The sequence below is a fragment of the Echiichthys vipera genome, assembly GCF_963691815.1.
Source record: "Echiichthys vipera genome assembly, chromosome: X".
Lineage (NCBI taxonomy): Eukaryota > Metazoa > Chordata > Actinopteri > Perciformes > Trachinidae > Echiichthys > Echiichthys vipera.
In genome coordinates, this window is record NC_139825.1 from 44,902,257 (window position 1) to 44,924,521 (window position 22,265).

At 43.0% G+C, this 22,265-nt stretch overlaps 1 protein-coding gene across 1 annotated transcript; it reads left to right on the top strand.

Moving 5' to 3' along the window:
- The first annotated feature begins 926 nt into the window (after positions 1 to 926).
- LOC310965522 (protein TMEPAI-like) lies at positions 927 to 9,650 on the top strand. Its single transcript, XM_083939182.1, has 4 exons — positions 927 to 1,061; positions 7,549 to 7,602; positions 7,709 to 8,067; positions 9,034 to 9,650. The coding sequence occupies exons 1-4, from the start codon at positions 948 to 950 to the stop codon at positions 9,344 to 9,346; spliced, it is 840 nt and encodes a 279-aa protein (XP_083795308.1). The 5' UTR covers positions 927 to 947; the 3' UTR covers positions 9,347 to 9,650.
- The last annotated feature ends 12,615 nt before the right edge of the window (positions 9,651 to 22,265 follow it).

Consider the following 22,265-nt stretch of genomic DNA (forward strand, 5'->3'; position numbering starts at 1 on the left):
TTTATAAAATAAAGGCGTATCTTAAAGATGATATTAGTTCGTTGATCATTGAATCCATACGATGCATCATTAAAGCCCTAAAACACAGGTTTTAATTCAAGATTCAAGAAGCTTTATTTATCCAGACTCAAATTATTGCGTAACAGTTTCAATACAAAGGTGGGAAAGGATCAGAGTAACAAAAAGCATAAAAACATAAATCAAATCAAAATAAAGATAACATCAGATAAATCAAGCAATGAACTAAGTGTGACAGAGTGCAACAGACATCGTGGTTAAACGCAGGTTTATACAATATACAACAATACGCAGCGTGCAGTTTAGCAGCATATGAAATAAAATAAGTACAAACTAAATAAGTGATAAGGAGCGATAAGTTATAAGTGTTAAAAATGTTAAAAATGTAGCAGCATTTCCTACAGAACTAAGTGACAGTATGGCACAGTGGAGTGTAGCAGCATGTCCTAAAGCACAGTAAGTGTAGCAGCAGTTAGTGACAGTACCACAACTAAGTGATGTAGTGGTGATATAAAGTGACAATTCACATGTAAAAGGATTAATAGGGATTTAAAGACTAGGCTTTTATTTCTGTGTTTTGACCCAAGTGTAATTTTAATTGTAATATCAAGAATGAAAAACTAGAGCTGAAGTATAAACGTGTACATATGTGAGATTTTACCTGTGACAGTTTTTATAAAACATAAATAAGGCGTCATTATACATCATTTATCTGCCGGTGCTTTCCTTCATTGTTATCAAATTTGTGTGACTTTGCTGAATATAAGGCATCGTGTTATTAGTTGTTGTGTCTCAGTCTTGACACAAAACCTCCAGAACCGCAGATCTGAGGAGGACTAACCACTGTAAAGTAAACTGATCCTGATCTCTGTCTCTGTTTCGTTGCAGCCCAGCTGGAGTTCGTCCAGATCCTGGTGATCGTGGTGGTGATGATGGTGATGGTGGTGGTCATCACCTGTCTGCTGAACCACTACCGCCTATCAGCACGCTCCCTCCTCTCCAGACACACCCCCACACGCAGGAGACACCTGCCACTGGCCAACGTAAGTCGAACATTTATACCTTTCATGACACCACACTGTGGATTGTATCCAGATGTCATTTATCCACACTTCTCACCACTACCTGAAAAAAAAATATGAATGTACTTTATGGGGGGGGCGGCTGTGGCTTGGTGGCAGAGTGGGTCGTCCTCTGTTCGAGAGATTGGTGGTTCGATCCCCATCTCCCCCCGGTCCACATGTCGAAGTGTCCTTGAGCAAGACACTGAACCCTGAATTGCTCCCCGTGCTGTGCATGGGTGTGTGAATGTGGTGTGAATGGTTAGATCAGATTAGATGGTATGAAGATGTCCACTGCCATCAGTGTGAATGTGACAAACACTGTGAAGCGCCTTGAGTAGTCAGAAGACTAGAAAGGCACTATATAAGTACAAGTCCATTTACCATTTATGTGTGTTTATATTGCAACTTGCATCAAACGTTCTTTAGTTCTTCAAGAATCACATTTGATTAATCTATAAGTGACCAAACAGATGCATATTTTTCCAAAGTGTAAATGTGGCGACACTCAAGTCCTTAAGCTTCAGTGTGTCAAAACTAATGATTGAGAATTTTCTGCCATGTTAAAGTTAAAATATATGAATTCCTGTTGAAAAATTGGTCATTTCTACTGTGTCCAGCCAGCCCGGCATCGTCTGACGAATTCGCAAATGCGCATTAGTTTGACACCAACATGGTGATACCGACATTGTAGAGCAAACTGCCTCTGGACACAAGAGACCCTTCCCTGAGCCCCTCCCTAGAACAGCCTCGGTGCAGTCGTACAATAGTGACTGTAACTAGGCACAGGAAGCTCGTCAAGCTTTAAGGGCGTACTCACACTGTCCTTCTGGCCGGGGCCAAAACCGGTTTTTCAGCTAAAGTCTAGTACCTTTAAGCAGTGTGAGTGCACCCGTTCCGCGCATAACTGCGGACAGCGGGCCGTCCACGGCCGCTTGAAAGAGGTCGGCTTTAGCGGAGCCGTTTGCACATGTACGAGCACGAGCGTGCGCACGTGTATGAGCATGAGCCCTACGGCAGTAGCGTTATGTCCGCCTGTTCGGACATGTAAATAGAAGGACGGACCATGCGCGGTCATTTAACAACAACAACAATGGCGGTGAAAGGTTCACGTTGGTGTGATGCGGAGGTGGAGTGTTTACTGCAGATTTGGTCGATGAAAATATTCAAAAACAGTCGACAAGACGCACAAAAACTCAGAGGTCTGTGGAAAGATTTGTAAACAAAGCCACACACACGATCAATGCGTGTGATGTGTTACGGCGTGATGACGTATGGACAGCAAGAAGCATTGGCCGAGGCCCAGGCAGTGTGAGTACAAACGGGGCTTGGGCGCGGGGGGAGAGGGAGGGGGGACAAGGACCCTAAAGCACGGGTCGCGGTACGGAAGGACAGTGTGAGTGCGCCCTAAGAGAAAAGGAACAGTGTGCATATGAAACCTTCAAGTCCAACAGCATTTTAAAGCAGCATTAGCTCGTTGGATGTGTTTCCATTTGCGTCTCCTACATCAGTGGAGGAACTGCGACACACCGTTCGCAGTCTTATAAAGTTACCAGCCTGCCTGGCCTCCCAAAAGCTACGTTTTTGTGCATAGCGAATACAAATATACAAAGAAACACAGAAAGAATACACAAAATTTAGCACAAACAACTAAATAAAAAAAAGACATTAAATATTATAGAAATAGAAAATAAAATATAAAAGTAAAATGTGCATATGTGCAGCAATAGCCGGCATAGGCATTATGTTTTCCAGTTGTCCGTCTGTCCCATTCTTGTGAACGCAACTTGGATGAACTGATGAAACTGAGGTCACTGTAACCTCAAAAAATGCATATTTGACCATAACTCAAGAATTCCTACACTAACTATGAAAACATTTAACACAAATATCTAATAGGATAAAATGATGAAGTGACAACATTTTTTATCCAAATGGTCAAAGGTCAACTTCACTGTGACATCATACGGTTTCTGTTCATTATTCGACGCCAGAACTTTTTTGTTCCCATACAAATTACATACATTGGAGGAACTGCGACACATTGTCCTCGGTCTTATAAAGTTACCAGCCTACCTGGCCTCCCAAAAGCTACGTTCCCATACAACCAAACTACATTTAATTACATTTGGAGGGAACCCTCAGCACATGTTGCTAACGTTGTACAGCTAGAGGTTAAGAAGTTGACAAGTTTCTGATTATTAGCTTATTATAAATCAATATATTGACTTACCCTGCTGTACAAGAGCATGGTTACTCCTGTCCTTCACGTGAATTGTCAAGACCTGGAGTGCCTGTCCCTCTTCATTCACCACTCTCCGCTGACAAATTAACATCATATTGTGAATGAAGCGTTCAAATGCATATTGTTGTCCTTTTGATCTTCCTCTCTGCTATTTTACAACTATGATGTTGTTTCCATTGGAGCAGCTCTCACTGATATAGTTGAAAATACCATGTTGACATGCAGGGTGTGAAAGGCGGGACTTAGCGAAGGGTATATTAGGGCGCACTCACACTGTCCTTTCGGACCGCGCCCCGGGCTTTAGGGTACTTGTCCCCCCCTCCAGGCCCGTTTGTACTCACACTACCTGGGCCTCGGCGAATGCTTCTTGCTGCCTATACGTCATCACGCCGTAACACGTCACACGCATTGATGACGTCATCACGATGCGTCTCTTTGTTTACAAATCTTTCCGTAGACCTCAGAGTTTTTGTGCGTCTTGTCGACTGTTTTTGAATATTTTCATCGACCAAATCTGCAGTAAACACTCCACCTCCGCATCACACCAACGTGAACCTTTCACCGCCATTGTTTTAAATGTCCGCGCATGGTCCCTCCTTCTTTTTTCTATGTCCCAACAGGCGCACAGGAAATGACCTCAGAACTGTCGTAGGCCTCGTGCTCGTGCTCATACACGTGCGCGCGCTCGTGCTCGTACATGTGCAAACGTGCTCTACAAAAGCCCACCTCTCTCAGACGGGCCGTGGACGGCCAGCTGACCGCAGTTATGTGCAGAGTGGTTGCACTCACACTGGTCAAACGCACTAGGATTTAGCTGAAAAACCTGTTTTGGCCCGGTGCGGAAGGGCAGTGTGAGTGCGCCCTTAGATGTATAATCAATGAGAGCAATGAGGCGCAGCGCTGAGCTGCACATACAAGTTCAAGCGATGCTTCATCACAAAATAGCAGCTGGGTCACAAACTTTCTCAAATAACAGCTAATCAGTAACTAAAGTGTGTTTCTGAAATAGGCGATGCAGTAACAGAATATTGATGTGATCAGAGTTGCCTAGTTTGGCGGTTTGATCTGAGTTTCGTGAGCCTGGTAAACTGCTCTGAGCGGAAAATGCCAGTTACGTTCGGTAACCGTCAGATCTTAAGTTGCTCTGAACAGGAGGGTGGCCAGACGTACCTGCCAGAGCAAATGAAAGATGAGCTCGCCACATACGTCTGCTTCCCAAGCTAGTGCGCAAAACAACTTTCATAGCAGAGATTTACGAGTCCCAGAAAAATAAAGCAGGACGTTTTAACATTTGGAGCAAATAAAGAACTAAATATTAAATATAAACAGCAGCAATAGACTCAAATATCCCTACAGAAACATATAATATGACTTCAAGTGATTCAATAAAAACATCAGGTCCAGACAGACTTCCCACAGTGTTTTCAGTAGTTTAGTCACGGTGAAGACAGTTTCTTAATGAAAGACCGAATCCGACAGCCTGAGTGACAGCATGTGATCATAGTGATTAAACACTGCTGCAGGCTAACGCTCACACACTGACTCACTGGTTCATTAACGGCCACAGCGCCTCGCAACGGCTATTTCAAGAACACACAAACACATGCGGACTTACGCATGAGCGAGGTTTCTACTAGCATATGACTTCACTGGTGCTCCTTGAATCACCTGCTGCTGAATCACTGCTGTGTGTGTGTGTGTGTGTGTGTGTGTGTGTGTGTGTGTGTGTGTGTGTGTGGCTTCAGTCTACAAGTGAGATATGAGTAAAGGATGAAGCATAATCGTGCGCACACACACAGAGACAGATCCTGATAAACTCAGAGGAATCATTGTCCCAGTTAATTTGGATTAGCAGACAGAAACACTGACACACATACAGTCAGAGAGACAGGCAGGAAAACTGTCGCCAGAGAACCGTAACCTGCACAAAAGCTGGACAGTTCCTTCCAGACGAGTAAAGAGCAGCTTTTGTCTTCGCACTGAGAGGCAGGGACACACTGATTTCAAATTATTTCCACAACAGTGTGCATATTCATTCTGGGGAAGAAAGTCCAAGTTTGTTACTCGATGTATTATCAAGTTTATAGATGAATTTAGACCGAAGGAGATTTACAGGAGCCACCAGATTCACCTCACAACAGGGCCGGGCAGCGGTTAGGGTTAGGGTTAGCGGTTTTATCTATGACGATAGTTCACGTCATTTGGACAGCGTTTTATTTTCTGCTCATTGCACGTTATGTTCATTTTGCACTAAAGTTCTTAATAAAATGACAGGGTATTTTATTCACACAGAAGCACACAACAAGGAATATTTCTTAAGGTGGTGTAGTGGTTAGCACTGTCGCTTCACAGCGAGAAGGTTCCAGGTTCGCATCCCAGCTGGTCAGCCCTTCTGTGTGGAGTTTGCATGTTGTCCCTGTGTCTGCGTGGGTTTTCTCCGGGTTCTCCGGTTTCCTCCCACAGTCCAAAGACGTGCAGGTGTTCGGTTCATTGATGACTCTAAATCACCCGTAGGTGTGAATGGTTGTCTGTCTCTGTTCGTCTCTATGTGTCCTGTGATAGACTGGCGTCCTGTCCAGGGTGGACCCCGCCTCACGCCCAATGTCAGCTGGGATCGGCTCCAGTCCACCACGACCCTGACAGGGCAAGCGGTTGAAGATGAATGAATGACTATTTATAGCTTGAGTTAACAGAAAACCTTATATGTCATGATCGAGATATGACTTGATCTATATCAGGATAGAATATTTGAGCCGTATCGCTCAGCCCTACCTCACTATGTGGTTAGGAAATGAGGTCATTGCAGCAACAACACCAACGAGAAGACAATAACAAAGTGTAATACTCAACACTCTGATGCGTTAAACAAAAATATTCATGTTAAATTTGAGACATTTTATATTCTGCAGTTTTCACCGAGACAAATTCAGTGAACGTGAAACATTAATTAATGGAAATACGACTTTAAAAGGCACTGCAGCAGTGAGTGAAGTGAGTGTTGTGCATCACTGGAGCCCTCTAGTGGACAAACAAACACTAAAAAGCACATCAGCGCTCCATGTATGTAACATGTTTTATTTCACTCTGAAGAAAAACACAAGGTTTACTTAAAAATGCTCGGTTACTGAACATGAAACGTGATACAACTGAGAATTAACAAGACTCTCGTTTCTTTGACAGCTTTGAAAACAAGATACAAACTAAGACGTGCCTTAAAATATAGACTTTACATTCATTCATTCATCTTCGACCGCTTACCGAACAGAGACAGAGAACCATTCACACCTACGGGCAACTTTTAGAGTCATCAATTACATGTAATTTGAAAAATGTATTTCAAATACGTTTAAATTGTTATGTTGAGTTTTGATGTACAGCAGTTGACACATACATGTATTTCTGAATTACTAACTTTTAAATTAAGTATCAACAGGAGTGTATAACAGAGACCTTATACCATATATAACTAGTTTCATATTAGTGCTATATTGTGTGTGTGTGTGTGTGTGTAGAGCTAAAGATTAGTTTGGTAAAGTTTAAATCAAAGTAAAATTACTTAATAGAAGAAATTAAAGAGATGTTCTCTCTCTCTCTCTCTCTCTCTCTCTCTATCTCTCGCTTTCTCTTTATCTCTCTCTCTCTCTCTCTCTCGCTCTCTCGCTTTCCCTCTCTCTCTCTGTCTCTCTCTCTCTCTCTCTCTCTATCTCTCGCTCTCTCTATCTCGCTCTCTCTCTGTCTCTCTCTCACTCTCTTTCTGTCTCTCTCTCTCACTCTCTCTATCTCTCTCTCGCTCTCTCTCTGTCTCTCTCTCACTCTCTTTCTGTCTCTCTCTCGCTCTCTCTCTGTCTCTCTCTCACTCTCTTTCTGTCTCTCTCTCTCGCTCTCTCTATCTCTCTCTCGCTCTCTCTCTGTCTCTCTCTCACTCTCTTTCTGTCTCTCTCTCTCACTCTCTCTATCTCTCTCTCGCTCTCTCTCTGTCTCTCTCTCACTCTCTTTCTGTCTCTCTCTCGCTCTCTCTCTGTTTTCTCTCTCTCTCTGTCCCTCTCTCTGTCTCTCTCTCTGTCCCTCTCTGTCTCTCTCTATCTCTCTGCGTCTCTCTCACTCTATTTCTGTCTCTCTCTCTCTCTCTCTGTCCCTCTCTGTCCATCTCTCTCTCTCTCTCTCGCTCTCTCTCTCTCTCTGTCTCTTGCTCTCTCTCTGTCTCTCACTCTCTCTCTGTCTCAGGAGGGAGGTCTGTGGTCTTCTGAGGGTACGGGGACAAACAGTGGTCTAAATGAGGTGAGTGAAGCAACGTTTAGTTTTGTTAATTTAACCATAAGTCAGATAAATTAACCAAAAACTAAAGTTGAACACGGCACTAATCTGTTGTCATTCCTCACCACAGCACCAGGTGTATAACCAGCGCCCTGCAGACAGAGGGGTCCCCTCGTCCTACCTGCAGCGGGAGCCTCAGCACGCCCCGTCCCAGCCTCCTCTCCAGTCCCAGCGCTTCCAGCACACGTACGCCCCGAGTCGCTTCCAGCCGACCTATCCGTACCTGCCCCAGAGCCTCATCGATCTCCCCCCCACCATCTGCCTCTCGGACGGGGAGGAGCCCCCGCCGTACCAGGGTCCCTGTACCCTGCAGCTTCGAGACCCGGAGCAACAGATGGAGCTGAACCGCGAGTCGGTCAGAGCGCCGCCCAACCGAACAGTGTTTGACTCCCACCCCATCAACCCATCCAGCTCCTGTCTGCAGGCCAGGTAACGCTCACAAATCACATGTGTCGATTATTCTCTCTGTTTCGTCTTTATCTCACTCCTTGACTAACAGACTTCCCAGTGAGTGATTTATGCTCTAGTGTTGGGTGATTTTCTGCCTTCATCCCAGCAGTCGATAGATTCACACAGGTGTATGTGAGGGAGACCCGCCCCCCACCAACACCACTACCTGCCCCCCCCCCCCCCCGCGTCAGGTGGTAGATGTGCTTGATAGCAAGTTCGTTACACTAATTAATAAGCTTTTTTTCTAATCTTATTAAACAGGTCAATACAACCACACACCATCTGAATTCAAGTTTCTCACTTTCACTGAACTAAGACGTTAGCTTCGTTAGCTTCGTTAGCTTAGTTAGCTTCGTTAGCTTAGTTAGCTCCGTTAGCTTCGTTAGCTTAGTTAGCTTCGTTAACTTGTCCAAACATACTTCATTCAAACTAGACAGGAACAAAATAAATCTCACCAAAAGCGTCTTAGTTAGTCTTTCCCCTGTTCCAATAACCACCAACTTTGACTGGTTTGGTCAAAATAAATCCTTAATCTTAAAATGTTTCCTAAATTGTTTTCCCCTGCTGTCTGCGGCGTGTAGGCTGCAGCTGAAGTTAGAAAAAATAAAGTTAGAACAATGTCCCAAAGAATCACCCAAAAAACCCCAATAACTGACAACGGATATACCCACGATGTTGTTTTTAATGTCAATACACATGACAAGAAATGTCTGTTCCTAAACCTGATATTGATTCTAGTCACAAACAGTCTTTGCTTACTGTGTTAATAAGATGTTACTTCCCCCAGAACATGAATGGTTAAATAAAATGGTTCTTTGGCTCCTGACAAAGTTTCCTTTGTTGGTCCAGAGTGTTAATTTTCTTTGTATAACTACTTCTCTTTTGCTCCAATAGTCGTTCTGCTCCCATCAGCCTTATTTATGACTCTTGTTGTTTTGCCTCCAGCCTGCAGGCCCCTCCTCCGAGCGTCCATTCAGGCGTGAGTGTGTTAGAAGCCCAGGAGGCCTTGTCTCGGCATCAGAAGACAGGCTCTCGAGTAGAAGGTGCTCCCCCAACCTACAGCGAAGTGATCGGGCACTACTACCACCCGACGTCCCTGCCCCCCAGCCACAACCATCGGACTGTATCGTCCACTCACGCAGCCCCGTCCTCGTTCATACACGGCCTGCTCCGACCTCCACCTCAGCAGCAAGGAAGTGTGGACAACAGGGGCGCAAAGACTACAAAGGAGAAATCCCAGAAGCCCCAGCATGTGTGACAGTACCGCTTCCTTATTCCTAGCCTGCTTGGGAAAACGCAGTCAATGGTAAAAAAAAAAAAATCCACTGGTTTGGTTTAAGGGCTGGTTCATGTTAGTTGTAGTTGCAGCTGATCTGGTCTCAGTTTCAGTTTCCCCCACTCCATGGATCAGGCTAGGACGCTAGATTCTCATTAGGTAAGAACACCTGTAAACCACATAGCTTCTGCAGAGCACAGTTACGGGAGAAAATCTGGTACTTCCTGTTTCACAGCTACTTATTTCCTGTCTGAGGAGCACTTCAGATGAACCCGTGATGATTTCAGAGAAGAAGGGCAGAAGGTGCAAAGGGAAGTGTGGATACAGAAGCCTCCTTCTTCCCTTAACAACTCCACCTCATCCCTCCTCCACATCTGATCTAACTACTCTCCATTCATTATAAATATTTACTTGTTCTGTTTGTTTTTATAGAACTTTCTGTTTGCTTGTTTGTTTGTCTTTCGCGCTAAAAAAATGTTTCTATCCAGGCAAATGGCGAAATGTTGCAATCTTCTTGGTTCTTCCAGGTTTTGTTTTGTAGTAATAACCCCCCTCGATGCTTTGACTCCATTATAGTTCGCGACTGCACAGTAACCCAACGTTGGCAGTGACTCCTGCACCAGGCTTTAGCTGCATCACTGGGGCTTCGTTGGCACATTGGGATATTTCCAGGAAGAGATTAGACTTAGTTAGCGTTGTCTTAAACTAGCTTACCAGTCGTAGCACAGTGCTAAAATTCCTCGAGCTAAAACGTTCTGCCTTAAAACGACCAACCGATGCAGGAGTCATCGCTAAAATCCTTTTTTAGTTTCTTATTTTTATGTTTTCTAAAGAAGGTTTGCACAAAGTTCAATACTGTTCACCACAGAAAATGAAAGAAATACGCAATATGATTGATGAGAGAGAAAACAGAGAAAGTAGGGGTATTTTTCTAAACTTGATAGATTCTTAAAAGTAAAGATGTTTTTTTTCTGTTTTTATATGTTGTCTAGTTTTAGAAAGAGAGACATCATTAATCTGTTGGGGTGCCAACTTTCACGTTGAACATTTTGCTACATACATGTTGGTATGTATTACATTTGTTACATATGACATGTATGCAAAACTGAGAGCGAAAAGCACGAATTTAGAGTTATTTATATAATTGCTGAAAAGAATTGCACTATTTTTTAGTATGCGCAGATTGAACGTGTGTGAGAGAGACTTTTATTGTGAAGGAGCTCCATCTATTGAGGCATGAACAGACAGACATACATGAAAGCACAGGGACTTACTCACCAGAGGGTCGGAGCATCTCAGTGCACAGCAGCCAGTATCACTCCGTATCACGGGGAGATTCAGACTTTGGCTCAATGGACTCGGATCAACCGTTACTGTACCATTGATTAAAAATAAATAAATCCCTCGCTTATGCAAATATCCAAGTACCGCGAGCCAACCACAAGTCAGCACTCAACCTGTGGGCCCAATCAGAAACTCTGCTTGTAGCTCTCTCTCATCCTATTGGCCAAATCATTAGCCAACCCCAAAGCTGGCTGTCACTACCTCGACCAAACAAGCCAAGCACATGTACGAGTTTGCTCGCAGACTTCAAATGTCTGAACTAATCACGACAATGTGTAATGTAACAGTAGAGTGAAGTAGAGTAGGATGTAGTTAGTTTGTTTTTTAATCCTGCTGTGTGTGTTATTTTATTTGAATGTCAGAGTCTTTTTGTTTATCGAATGAAAAGAGAGAGAAACAATGCAGGTCCAGAGAACGTCCACCCCTAGGTCGCCCTACAGGCCCAAAACGAGTGATACGCTGACTGTGCACTGCTGTGACCACACACACACTAACACACACACATTGGGCTGCCATTTTTGGTCCCACACCTCCAGTTTCTTCTTATTTTTCCTGCCTTCTCACACAACTTCCCTCTGGTGAGTCTCTCTGTGTTGCAGGCATCTCTGAGCACTTTACTGCACCAGGAACGAGACAACAATCTTCTGTCAGCCAGCCGCAGCCGATCAAACTTAATTAGAAACTACAGTAGAACCCTTTATTATTCTAGCGTATATTATCCGATCTTTAGAGCCACACTTTTAAAAGATGCAAAGAGATGTGCGCCCAAAACTTTAAATATCCTTCAATTGGAAACCAAGCTACAACCCCGCTACCTGGAATCATCATCTGGGCATTTTTTCAACCCTATATTTGTGTGTTTTTCTGCAAAACTTGTGTTTAAATCAGTAATTATCTTGTTAAATACTTGATACTCTTTACCGCGGACACATATCTGATCGCCACCAAAAGAGTATCAAAGGTTTAATACCCGGTTAGAGTAATATTTTGTATTTTCATGTATTTATTTTCTTCCCGTGTCGGATATTTCACTTTTGGAAGAGATCTCTTTGTGCTTTGAACGCAGCATGAGACGGGTTGTTGCAAACTTGACACACCGAAGTGTTGAAAAGTGACACGAGTGTTAATAGCAGCTCGTCTTTTGTCATCTCTTTACGAGTGCGGCTCGAAAGGTCGAACTTTAGAAATTAGAACGCGCAGATGTTTGTAGTTTTTTTGTGTTTTCGTTGCTTCTTGTGTGAAAAATGTTCGGTGCAACCTCCAATCTTTTTGTTTTTTTACCTTGTGTTGAGTTTATATCGATGTGAAGGTAGTGTCCAGTCTTTATGCAACAGCGCCCTCCACAGGGACCAAACCAAACCGCAGCCAACACTCCTGAAGCTGAGCCCTCCCCGAGGAGAGGAGAGAGTCAAAAAGTCCCCAAAAAAAAAAATTAAATAGACATTTTATAAATATATAATCTGATACGGTGAATCTTTAAATCTGTTATCCTTTCTTTCTCATGTTTCATTGTTACATCAGAGTCTCAGAGCCAAACATAAATCCCTAGTGAAGGCCCTTTAACAACACTTAATTAGTAATTAATAGTTAATTAATAGTCAATTAATGTTAATGTTATTTTTTATGATTTCAAGAATCCTTAAAGAAGCGGTTCATGGGTTAAAAACATTCAGTCTTCTGTACTTTGAAGATGATTTTTAACCTTAAATGACGGTTAAAAGTCTTTTCTAAAGTGCAGCAGGCTGAATATTTTTATACTACATTTATTTAGACGGAGGAATCGTTAATGATTTTGTGTTAATTTAAGAAAAACAAATGATTAGCTCTGTGACTCGACAGCCTGTAACTCTTTTCTAATGAAGCTTCATAAAATTGGCCCCTGTTTAAAAAGATAGACACAGATGAACAGTGGAAGTTAGTCTCCTGTTGTTGTGTCTTAAACATTCACCTCTCTCTCTCTCTCTCTCTGTCTCTGTCTCTCTCTCTCTCTCTCTGTCCCTGTGCCGATCACCGTGTCAGTGTATTTGATTTAATGACGAGCACAAATCACGATAACAAGAAATCCATCTCTTGAACCCAAAGCAGCTGAAGGAGTGATGAGTGGATCAATCAATATATGAATCACTTTTGACCTCTGAATGAGATTATGTGCCTGGCTCCAACACAAGTTTATGTAACTTATTGACCCTTTTGTTATACTTGTGTTTTAACTGGGCTGCTTCCTTTCTTTATTTTTGTTTGGTTCCCTGCCCTGGAGGGTTCGCAGCGGGTATGAGAAGGCTGGACAGGCTCTGATCAGGGCATCACAGTAGACACAAATGATAGATAACTTAAAGAAACGTGCCTCCAGTAAAGTGGAGGAGAAGTAAAACGGTGAATGATCAATCTGTCGCTTCAGGGCTGCGCTGGCTGACGATACAAAACAAAGACAGGAGGAGAGAGAGAGAGGAGGGGGAACTGAAATCACACATTTACTCACACAGGTGAAATCAATGCACTGCTGATACACACTGCCTTCATCACACACACACACACACACACACACACACACATTGGTATGTTTACGTGCAGAGAGGAGATCCCAGTTATACTTACAGCCCTTTAGTTTTCTGTTAGCACAATAACTGAGAATTTAAAGGAACACTTCACCCTCAAAGTGCCCATTTGTAGTCGTTACACCTCGAGTGTTGCCTTGCTCCACATGCATCCACTTACAGGTTCAAGTCTTGATGAATAGAAAAAATAGGGGCCCACGTTTTACAACAGCAACATTTGATCAAAAATGTGTTTGCAAACTCTCACACAACTCGTGACGCCACTGTAGCCACGTCCGTCTCTTCTATACAGACTCGTAGTGCACCGACGCGTAGTAGCGGGGGTGTTTAGATATGACTGGATGAATGAGACTTGGATCGTACTGCACGAGCTTTGTGAGAGTTTGTCACATGACGATTTGATGTTGTAAAACGTGGACACTTATTTCTTCAATGTATTAAGAACGTCTTGTTCTCTGTTCACCGCGGAGGCATGAGACAAATCAGAGCTTTCTTCGTGAATTCAAGGCAACACTCGGAAAGTACTTGACATACAAACGGTCATTTTTGAAGTTGAAGCGTTTCTTTAAAAGAAGTTGGGGTGAGCAAAATCTACATAAACTGTTGTTCCCCAATGAAACCACATCAGGTTTCTGTCTCCTGAAATGTGTCCAAGCCAGCAATAACCTGTAATCTGTTTGAACTGGTCACACATTTCTCCGTGCTTTAAGCCAGCGCCAAGGCAGTGTTATAGCAGTGTTATTGTAAAGTCAGCAGTGGAGAGAGAGAGAGAGAGAGTATGTGTGTGTGTGTGTGTGTGTGTGTGTGTGTGTGTGTGTGTGTGTGTGTGTGTGTGTGTGTGTGTGTGTGTGTGTGTGTGTGTGTGCACTGACTTGCCCTGGGAAAGACCTCTAGCTGTCTAGACAGAAACTAAACACACGGGCAGAGCAGACTAAACAAACTAACTTAAGAACCAGACCTTCTACACACACAGGTGCACTTTCATACATCCAAGTACTTTGTTCTTATTGTAGCCCACACAAGATAGCAAAAACATTTATGTAACACACACTCACACACACACACACACACACACACACACACACACACACACACACCTGGATTGCCCCCCTCCTTCTTCTTCTTCCTGTCTAAACTGAGCTCTTCCTGTTCACTAGAGATGCCTGCTGCCCAATGACGGAGCTCCTCTCAGACTGCCCCTCGCTGCCATAGGCTGGCTGTCTTTTTTCGGTCTCCTTGGAAACGTTTGTCATTTATTATTGTTGCTATGTCGTACAAGTGTGCCTGCCTGCGCTGAGACGGGCAAAACCCGAGTGGCTAAGTTTGGGCTGTCAATCATCCCGGGCCACGCCTCCTTACTGTCTCAGATGATGATGATGATGATTGGATGATGATGATGAAGATTGATGTTTTTGGTAGTGATGCCGCAGAGAGCGTTGCAATACACCTACTATTTGCCTTTTTGATAATAATAGTCATATTTTAACGTAGTTTGCTAAGTGTAAGTTTTTTTTTTATTGTTGTTGTTGTTATTGTTGTTGTTTATTCACTTGAGAACAAAAAAATGTCATTTTACTTCTATCCATCAATCACACAGACTTTTCTTTTTCTTTATGTCAAACCAACGTTGAGTGAGTAAACTACCTAACACGCAAAAGCTGCAGATCACTGGGAGGGCACGTGTAAATACAAGAAAATGTACTTCTGCTTTTAAGTGAGTTGTCAGAGGATGAAGACAATGATTCTGAATTTGTGTGAACTATCGCTGTACGCTCACGTGTGCGCGTCATTCTGTCCTGAGGTTCAGTCCTCCGCACACTTACAAGTACACGTCACTGTGTTCGTAAACATCCTGGTAACCGACTACACATCCCTTATCAACCTCTCCTCGCCCGGTCCAGCGTCTACATGTGTGCCTTCTGGTGTCCGGGCTCAATGGAGACTTCGTCCGTTTACAAAAAAGCTAGCAACGAACCCTTCAAACGCTCCAACGCTGTTGCCTTTTGTCACTTAGACATCAAACAGCACCAACTTATCAATAACATACTTCTCATGACACAACTGTGATGAATGGAAGTCCATTCAGGAAAAGGGAAAAATAGATTAAATGTGAGAAACGACAAATACAGAAATACTCACAGAGAAAGTTTGAAAGTTCATTGTTGGGCAAAAAAATACAAACGTATGATTTACTAAGAACAAAAATGGGATTTTGCCTGTTTTCATTGTCATAACACTGACATAGAAAGCTTTTTTTACCCTGTCAAATAGGGGTTTCCATAGCGATGTAAAAGTTGCCTATGCTGCGTTCCAGAAATGTTGGAAAGTCAGAATTTAATTAACATCTTGAATTAACTCTAAAGTTGTATTTTTAGCATGGTATGACCTTAAATGCATCATACTTTATTATACAGTGTCAGAAATAAAGGGTGGCAAAGAGCAAACATGCCCCAAGACATCAAAAACCATGATCTCGGGGCAAAAGTTACCCCAGATACCTAATATTTATATTATTGGTTCAATCGACTATTCGTTAAAAGTTCCCCAAAATGTTTGTAAATGCCCCGATTTCTTAGACAGTGGCGGCAAAAGTTACATTTCCGAAAAACGTTATTATCAGACACGTTAACAGATGATAATTAAATAAAAGTGTCAAAGAACTACAACTTTTGTTCACTTTCAACATTTATGGAACGCAACATAACGACCATTACACTATAATGGAGCCAAACATGGCCGCCATGGCAATGAACAAGGAAGAGTATTCGGCCTCCGACACACACACACACACACACACACACATGTTACGGACCAGTGTTCTGTCCACAGCGTCATTAAAGATATTTCCAAAGAAGGAATCATCCTAAACAAGACTCTCGTTGAGGAAAAACCCGAGTTACACCTGACTTGAACCTTTCTTATTTTCTTTGGGGGAATCACTTTTCTTTACAAAATGCCTTTTTCTAGTTGCTGTAGCTCTTGTTCTTGACCTTTAGACCAGAATTTAAATTACCCAATAAAAAACAGACTGTCCCCGCCAAAACAGCGACCACGAGCAGCTTATAACGACCCATATTTACATTGGTTTACCTCTACTGGCGACCTCTAGTGGCCGTAGTGATTATTGCGGGAAGTAAAGTGACGTAATTATAACTTTTTCGGACCCTAACCAAGTTTTTTTTTGCCTAAACTTCAGCAGTTTTATTACACAACGTTAAATAAAGTCACACGAGATTACCATGGTCACACGTTTCAAACTGTGGCTGTTTGACGATGTTGAATACAACAGTCTGTTGTAGTTGGAGGTCATTGGCTTGAGGACGTGTTGAACGCACTCGTAGCCGACTGGAGGAAGGTCAAAGTGTAAAAGAAGCTGCTTTCCCCTTCTGTGTTTTTTCGCCCATTTCTTTTCTGCTCTTCGAATCAGCGCTGCACGGCGCCTTTCCTCTGACAATGTTGAAGAAAGACTACGATAAAAACCTCTCTTTTTGGTTGCAGTACGTATGTGTGCATATTTAAACAAGCCTCTATATCTTACGGGACACGGCAGCGCTCAGTTTGCCCATCCGCTGCAGTGACTATGGTAGAAGTCTTCCACCTGTTGTTGAGTTTTTATCCTGCAAGCGTCTAAAAATGTGAGACTTGTACGATAGATCTGTTTGTTCTGTAGGGGCTCTGATCTGTTGACATTGAAAAATCGCTGCGTTTCCTTGAATTAAGGCTCAGCAGCAGGCTCGTGATTCTTCCATTGAAGTGGAAGCAAGATGGAGACGTTTCATTAGAGTTCAGGGTTTAACTCCAATCTGTTCTCTGTTCACAGCATGGCTCACATACTTATATAGAGGCCTACTTATCCTCAATGATAATACTTGCTTATTTGTGTATTAAATTACTGTTTATTTTAATTTATATTGGATGGTCTACGTGTTGCAAAGTTTATGTTGTTATCTCCTTCTGTTTGTTACAAAGACAATGGTTTATCGTTGTTGTCACAGAACATGTTATGAATCAAACACATTTCAGTTAGCCTTTGATTTAAAAAATGAATAAAAAAGTTTTATAAATATGTCCACGTCTCCTCTGGTTATTTATTCATTCATTCATTCATCTTCAACCGCTTATCCCGGGGTCGGGGTCGCGGGGGTGCTGGAGCCGATCCCAGCTGACATCGGGCGTGAGGCGGGGTCCACCCTGGACAGGACGCCAGTCTATCACAGGACACATAGAGACGAACAGAGACAGACAACCATTCACACCTACGGGTGATTTAGAGTCATCAATGAACCGAACACCTGCATGTCTTTGGACTGTGGGAGGAAACCGGAGAACCCGGAGAAAACCCACGCAGACACGGGGACAACATGCAAACTCCACACAGAAGGGCGAACCAGTCGGGATGCGAACCTGGAGCGTTCTCGCTGTGTGGCGACAGTGCTAACCACTACACCACCAGAGTTTTCCTGTTGCTTTTTTAAAAATTTATCCTCCTGAGAACCGGAAGAAAATGGTTTTAATATTTTGATTATTGTTGGTTTTTTTGTGATGTAAACGATTTTGAGGCCAATACCAGTTTGAGGGGCAGAAAAACTCTCAGAATTTTTGAGCTGGAATAAAAAAATCAACCTTTTCTATTATATTTTTGTACCAATATGACTCTGCAAAGATGCTCAGAAGGCTACTTTCCTAAACAAATAACTTACAGTATACAATTACAATACAATTATACTTTATTACTTACACTTACAGTATAATGCATACCATTCAGGGGTTAAAGCAAGAGAGTGTTTGTGAGGAAGTGTGTACAATGTATTAAATAAAGTGCTGTATGTGTTTTGTGCTTGTATTTTCAGTGTGGTATCAGTACTTTGTTTGAGTAAAGTATCCGAACACTTCCTCAATCGCTGCAGATGAACAACCTGCACGTGATCGTTGTTAGCATCCAGCAGGTGGCGCACTTCACTTACGCTTTAAAATCAGAGACAGATGTCAGGATGTGATTTAAGCAGCAGCAGCACCTCCGTCCATCCAGTTGTCTGACCCTTTAGTGTTGTTCTAACTATATAACTTGTCATTTAAATAAAATTAAAACAAACTTGGTTGGTAATTCACATTTATATCCACATTAATCATATTTGTAGGGTTGCCACTGCGCTCTGACCAGCTGGTGAGTTATCCTAAGTGAATATATTCATATGAGGCCGAGAGGATCACACTCAAAATATAAAAACAAACCATCTGTCCTCTCCGTCCAGGATGTGAACATTGTTGTCCTCAAAGGAGTGGGCTTTCTCCTTGAGGTGTGAGTGGACAGCAGAGTCCAGGCCTGAGGAGTTAGCTCTCCTGTGTTGGCCCGTGCGTTTATGCAGTGGTTGTTTTGTGTCTCCAGTGTAGAGATCTTTGCGTTCCTCGTTGCATTGGACAGCATGAACCAGATTGCTTTTGTGGGTGTGTGGTGTTCTGTCCTTGGGATGTACTAGTCTCTGTCTGAGTGTGTTACTGGGTTAGAAATACACAGGGATGCAGTGTTTGTTGAAGATCTTCCTGAGTTTCTCTGATACCCCAGCCACATACGGGATGACTATGTTGTTTCTCTTGTTTTGTTTTTCCGTAACCGTAATGTAGGATGAACCTTTTTCCTTAAGTCTGGTTCAGCAGTCATGAGTGGGTAGGAAAACCGAGGAAACGCCAATTTCTTGTCGACATTGTTTGACGTCACACTGCGACGGCAAACAGTAACTTGTATCCATGGAGACTCGTCGAGCACTCTAGAAGTGACCAGCTGACGGAGTTGCTGTCATGGGAGACCTCACCAATATACTGGTGCTATTCAGGAATGATGTTGATTCACTCCAGACAAATGTTCATCTCATCTCATCTCATCTTCAGCCTCTTATCCGGGGTCGGGTCGTGGGGGCAGCAGCTTTAGCAGGGGACCCCAAACTTCCCTTTCCCGGGCCACATTAACCAGCTCTAACTGGGGGATCCTGAGGCGTTCCCAGGCCAGTGTGGAGATATGATCTCTCCACCTGGTCCTGGGTCTTCCCCGAGGCCTCCTCCCAGCTGGACGTGCCTGGAACACCTCCCTAGGGAGGCGCCCAGGGTTCATCCTTACTAGATGATCCTGAACCATCTCAACTGGCTCCTTTCAACGCAAAGGAGCAGCGGCTCTACTCCGAGTTCCTCACGGATGCTGAACTTCTCACCCATAACAATAAATAGTAGACAAAAAGGCACAAAGAGGGACATGGACCCCACGCTTCTCTGTAATGACTTGAGTCCTGCCTTGGACTTTGACTTCAGACTTGATCAGAAAAATAAAGACTTGAATTAGACTTTGAGACTTGGACTTGGATGAAAACTTGAAAACTGACTTCTACCTTTTAGGAAAGACTTGAAACTTGATTTGAGACTTTAACCGTCAGAAATTACTCAAGACCCGTAAGACTTTACTTGATTTGATAATAACTGGATTCTTGACTTTAACTTACCCTAAAGGACTCGAGACCTGACTTGTTGAGACTTGATTGACTTCACAACTTCAGATTTGACTTGAACTTAAACACGAATGCCTTGAGGGTTGAAGGGAATGGTATTAGTGTGAATGTGTGAACTGTGCTCTCAGCAGGTGAGCTGCAGGTCAGTGTGTGTCAGCTGCCTGATCACTGCATGTTTGATTCCCAGACAGTTATTGATTAGATTCCAGTGAAACAATGACGTTAAACTGCATTACACTCCTTTCTCTTCCTGCCAAGTTTTTTTTTTTGGTCAGCTCTCACCTCAGATAAAGGTTGCATGCAGGGTTAATAACCTACTCACTCTACTATCTATCTGTCTCCCTCTCGACTATCAATCTTGCCACACACACAGTTGGCAGTCTGACGGCTGGCTTCAGGTTGTTTTATCGCTCACTTGGCAAAGGAGATAAAAAGGTTACATGAGTTACTGCTGTGTTGTAAAACGGAGATGGGATGATGAATGAGGTGATGACAAAATGTTGGTCGATAACTGAAACAGGAAACAGATCATTCGGGTGATTTTACAAAAACATTACCTTCCTTCCCTTATTCCCACTTTATTAGTTTTGTCCATCTCTTTCAAGTGTCACAATACCCTTGTCAGGCCTGGCGAAATGAGGACTCAGATGCAGTCAGAGAACGAGTATGACAGGCTTTTATTCTGAAAAACTAGTATCTCCTTCAGAGGAAGTGACAACCAAACGGCTTTAAACTCTACCTCGTCAACAGAGGATAGACAAGAAAACCATAAACAGGGCTGGAAACTGAAATTCGCTCCCGAAGGAGGAGAAACCAAAAACTCTACACTGGTCTAATAATGAATAAACTAAGAAACGTTACAACAGAAAATCACTCTCGAGGAGGAAAAGGACAAAAGGCTATAAAGTTATCTACTCTTCACTGTGCTGAGGATAATTACAAAATCAAAGCGCTCCACAAGGAGGGAGGAACAAAACAAAGAGGCTATGACTATCTAGAAAACAAAAAGGGTTCACAACTGACCAAAAAACTTTATCAAAATCAAAATCCCTCTTCGTCAGAGGAATACAAGGAAACAGAAAAACAAGCAAGGCAATACTTATCGATTACAAGGCAACTCTGTGGCAAGGCTGTGTAAGGCTGGAGATTCATGACACGACGAAATACTCTGGCGACGTGACAGGGGAAGACAAAGACAATATATACACCAGGGAAGGGAGCACAGGTGGAAACAATCAGGGACTAGGGGAGACACAAGAGGAAGGGCAAGTGACCTGAAACGAGAGGAGAGTTACTTTTTTTAAATAAAAACATGAAATTCACAAGACAAAAAACCCAAGACAGGACATTCCTCACCACGGTGTGACAACCCTCTTTGGTGGTGGTGCGTTCAAAGAAACATTTCAAATACTGTCACAGGAATTTCGGATACTTTCATTAATTCATTCATCTTCAACCTCTTGTCCCTATTGGGGTCGCGGGGGGGCTGGAGCCGATCCCAGCTGACATCAGGCGTGAGGCGGGGTCCACCCTGGACAGGACGCCAGTCTATCACAGGACACATAGAGACGAACAGAGACAGACAACCATTCACACCTACGGGTGATTTAGAGTCATCAATGAACCGAACACCTGCACGTCTTTGGACTGTGGGAGGAAACCGGAGAACCCAGAGAAAACCCACGCACACACGGGGAGAACATGCAAACTCCACACAGAAGGGCCCCAGCCGGGATTACTTGTAATTTATAAATCATAACCTTTATTAGGCCAACCCTGCATTTTCTATGTGAAACTGTATAACACAACCTGCTGACTGTTACCTCATCCCACAACCTGAAATGAGCGTCCTGTTTGTACATCTCTGCGTCGGCCTGTGATAATGAGTGTGACTTCAGCATGACATGAGTTAACTCCAGAAGAGACAGAGGCATTGTGTGGCCCATGCATCCTGTTCTGTATAGAAAGGAGATGACACATCATTATTTCTTGCATTTGTTATAAAGAATGATGAGTCGGAAAAGTGCTATGTTCCTGAAAACATCATCCAGCTGAACTCTTGTTTTTTTGACCTTATCAGTGTTTTGTCTCCTCCTTAAAAGGAGAATCACTGTGAGGGTTCAGGGTCTCTCCTTCTGACTCTTTGCCTCGTGCATGAAGCAGCTGGAGTGAACATTTTTATGCTTTGACAATAAACTACGGAGAAAAGCTGATCCTGTTGTGTTTGATCCTTATTGACCAGAGTCTTCCACAACAATACTGTACAACGTATATTTTTATAAATTCCTGAAGACAAACATGGAGGTTGCACAAAAAGGATACTGTGAATTTTGTTTCCTGTTGTTCAAGAAGAGGGAAGCCACCATAATTATTATCATTGTCATAGTCTATCACCTTAGCTGTGCTTGTTTCTACTATTCTGCTGTATTAATAAGTCATATTCACATTACTATAGATGTTATTATAGTTACTGGAAGTGTGTCTGTCTCTGTCTTTGTGTCTGTCTTT

Bases quoted from the DNA above. Each gene is read 5' to 3' on its own strand.
- LOC310965522 (XM_083939182.1), top strand. From the start codon at position 948: ATGATGGTGATGGTGGTGGTCATCACCTGTCTGCTGAACCACTACCGC. The intron at 7,603-7,708 runs GTGAGTGAAGCA...TCCTCACCACAG, and splicing joins CAAACAGTGGTCTAAATGAG to CACCAGGTGTATAACCAGCG. The intron at 8,068-9,033 runs GTAACGCTCACA...TTTTGCCTCCAG, and splicing joins AGCTCCTGTCTGCAGGCCAG to CCTGCAGGCCCCTCCTCCGA.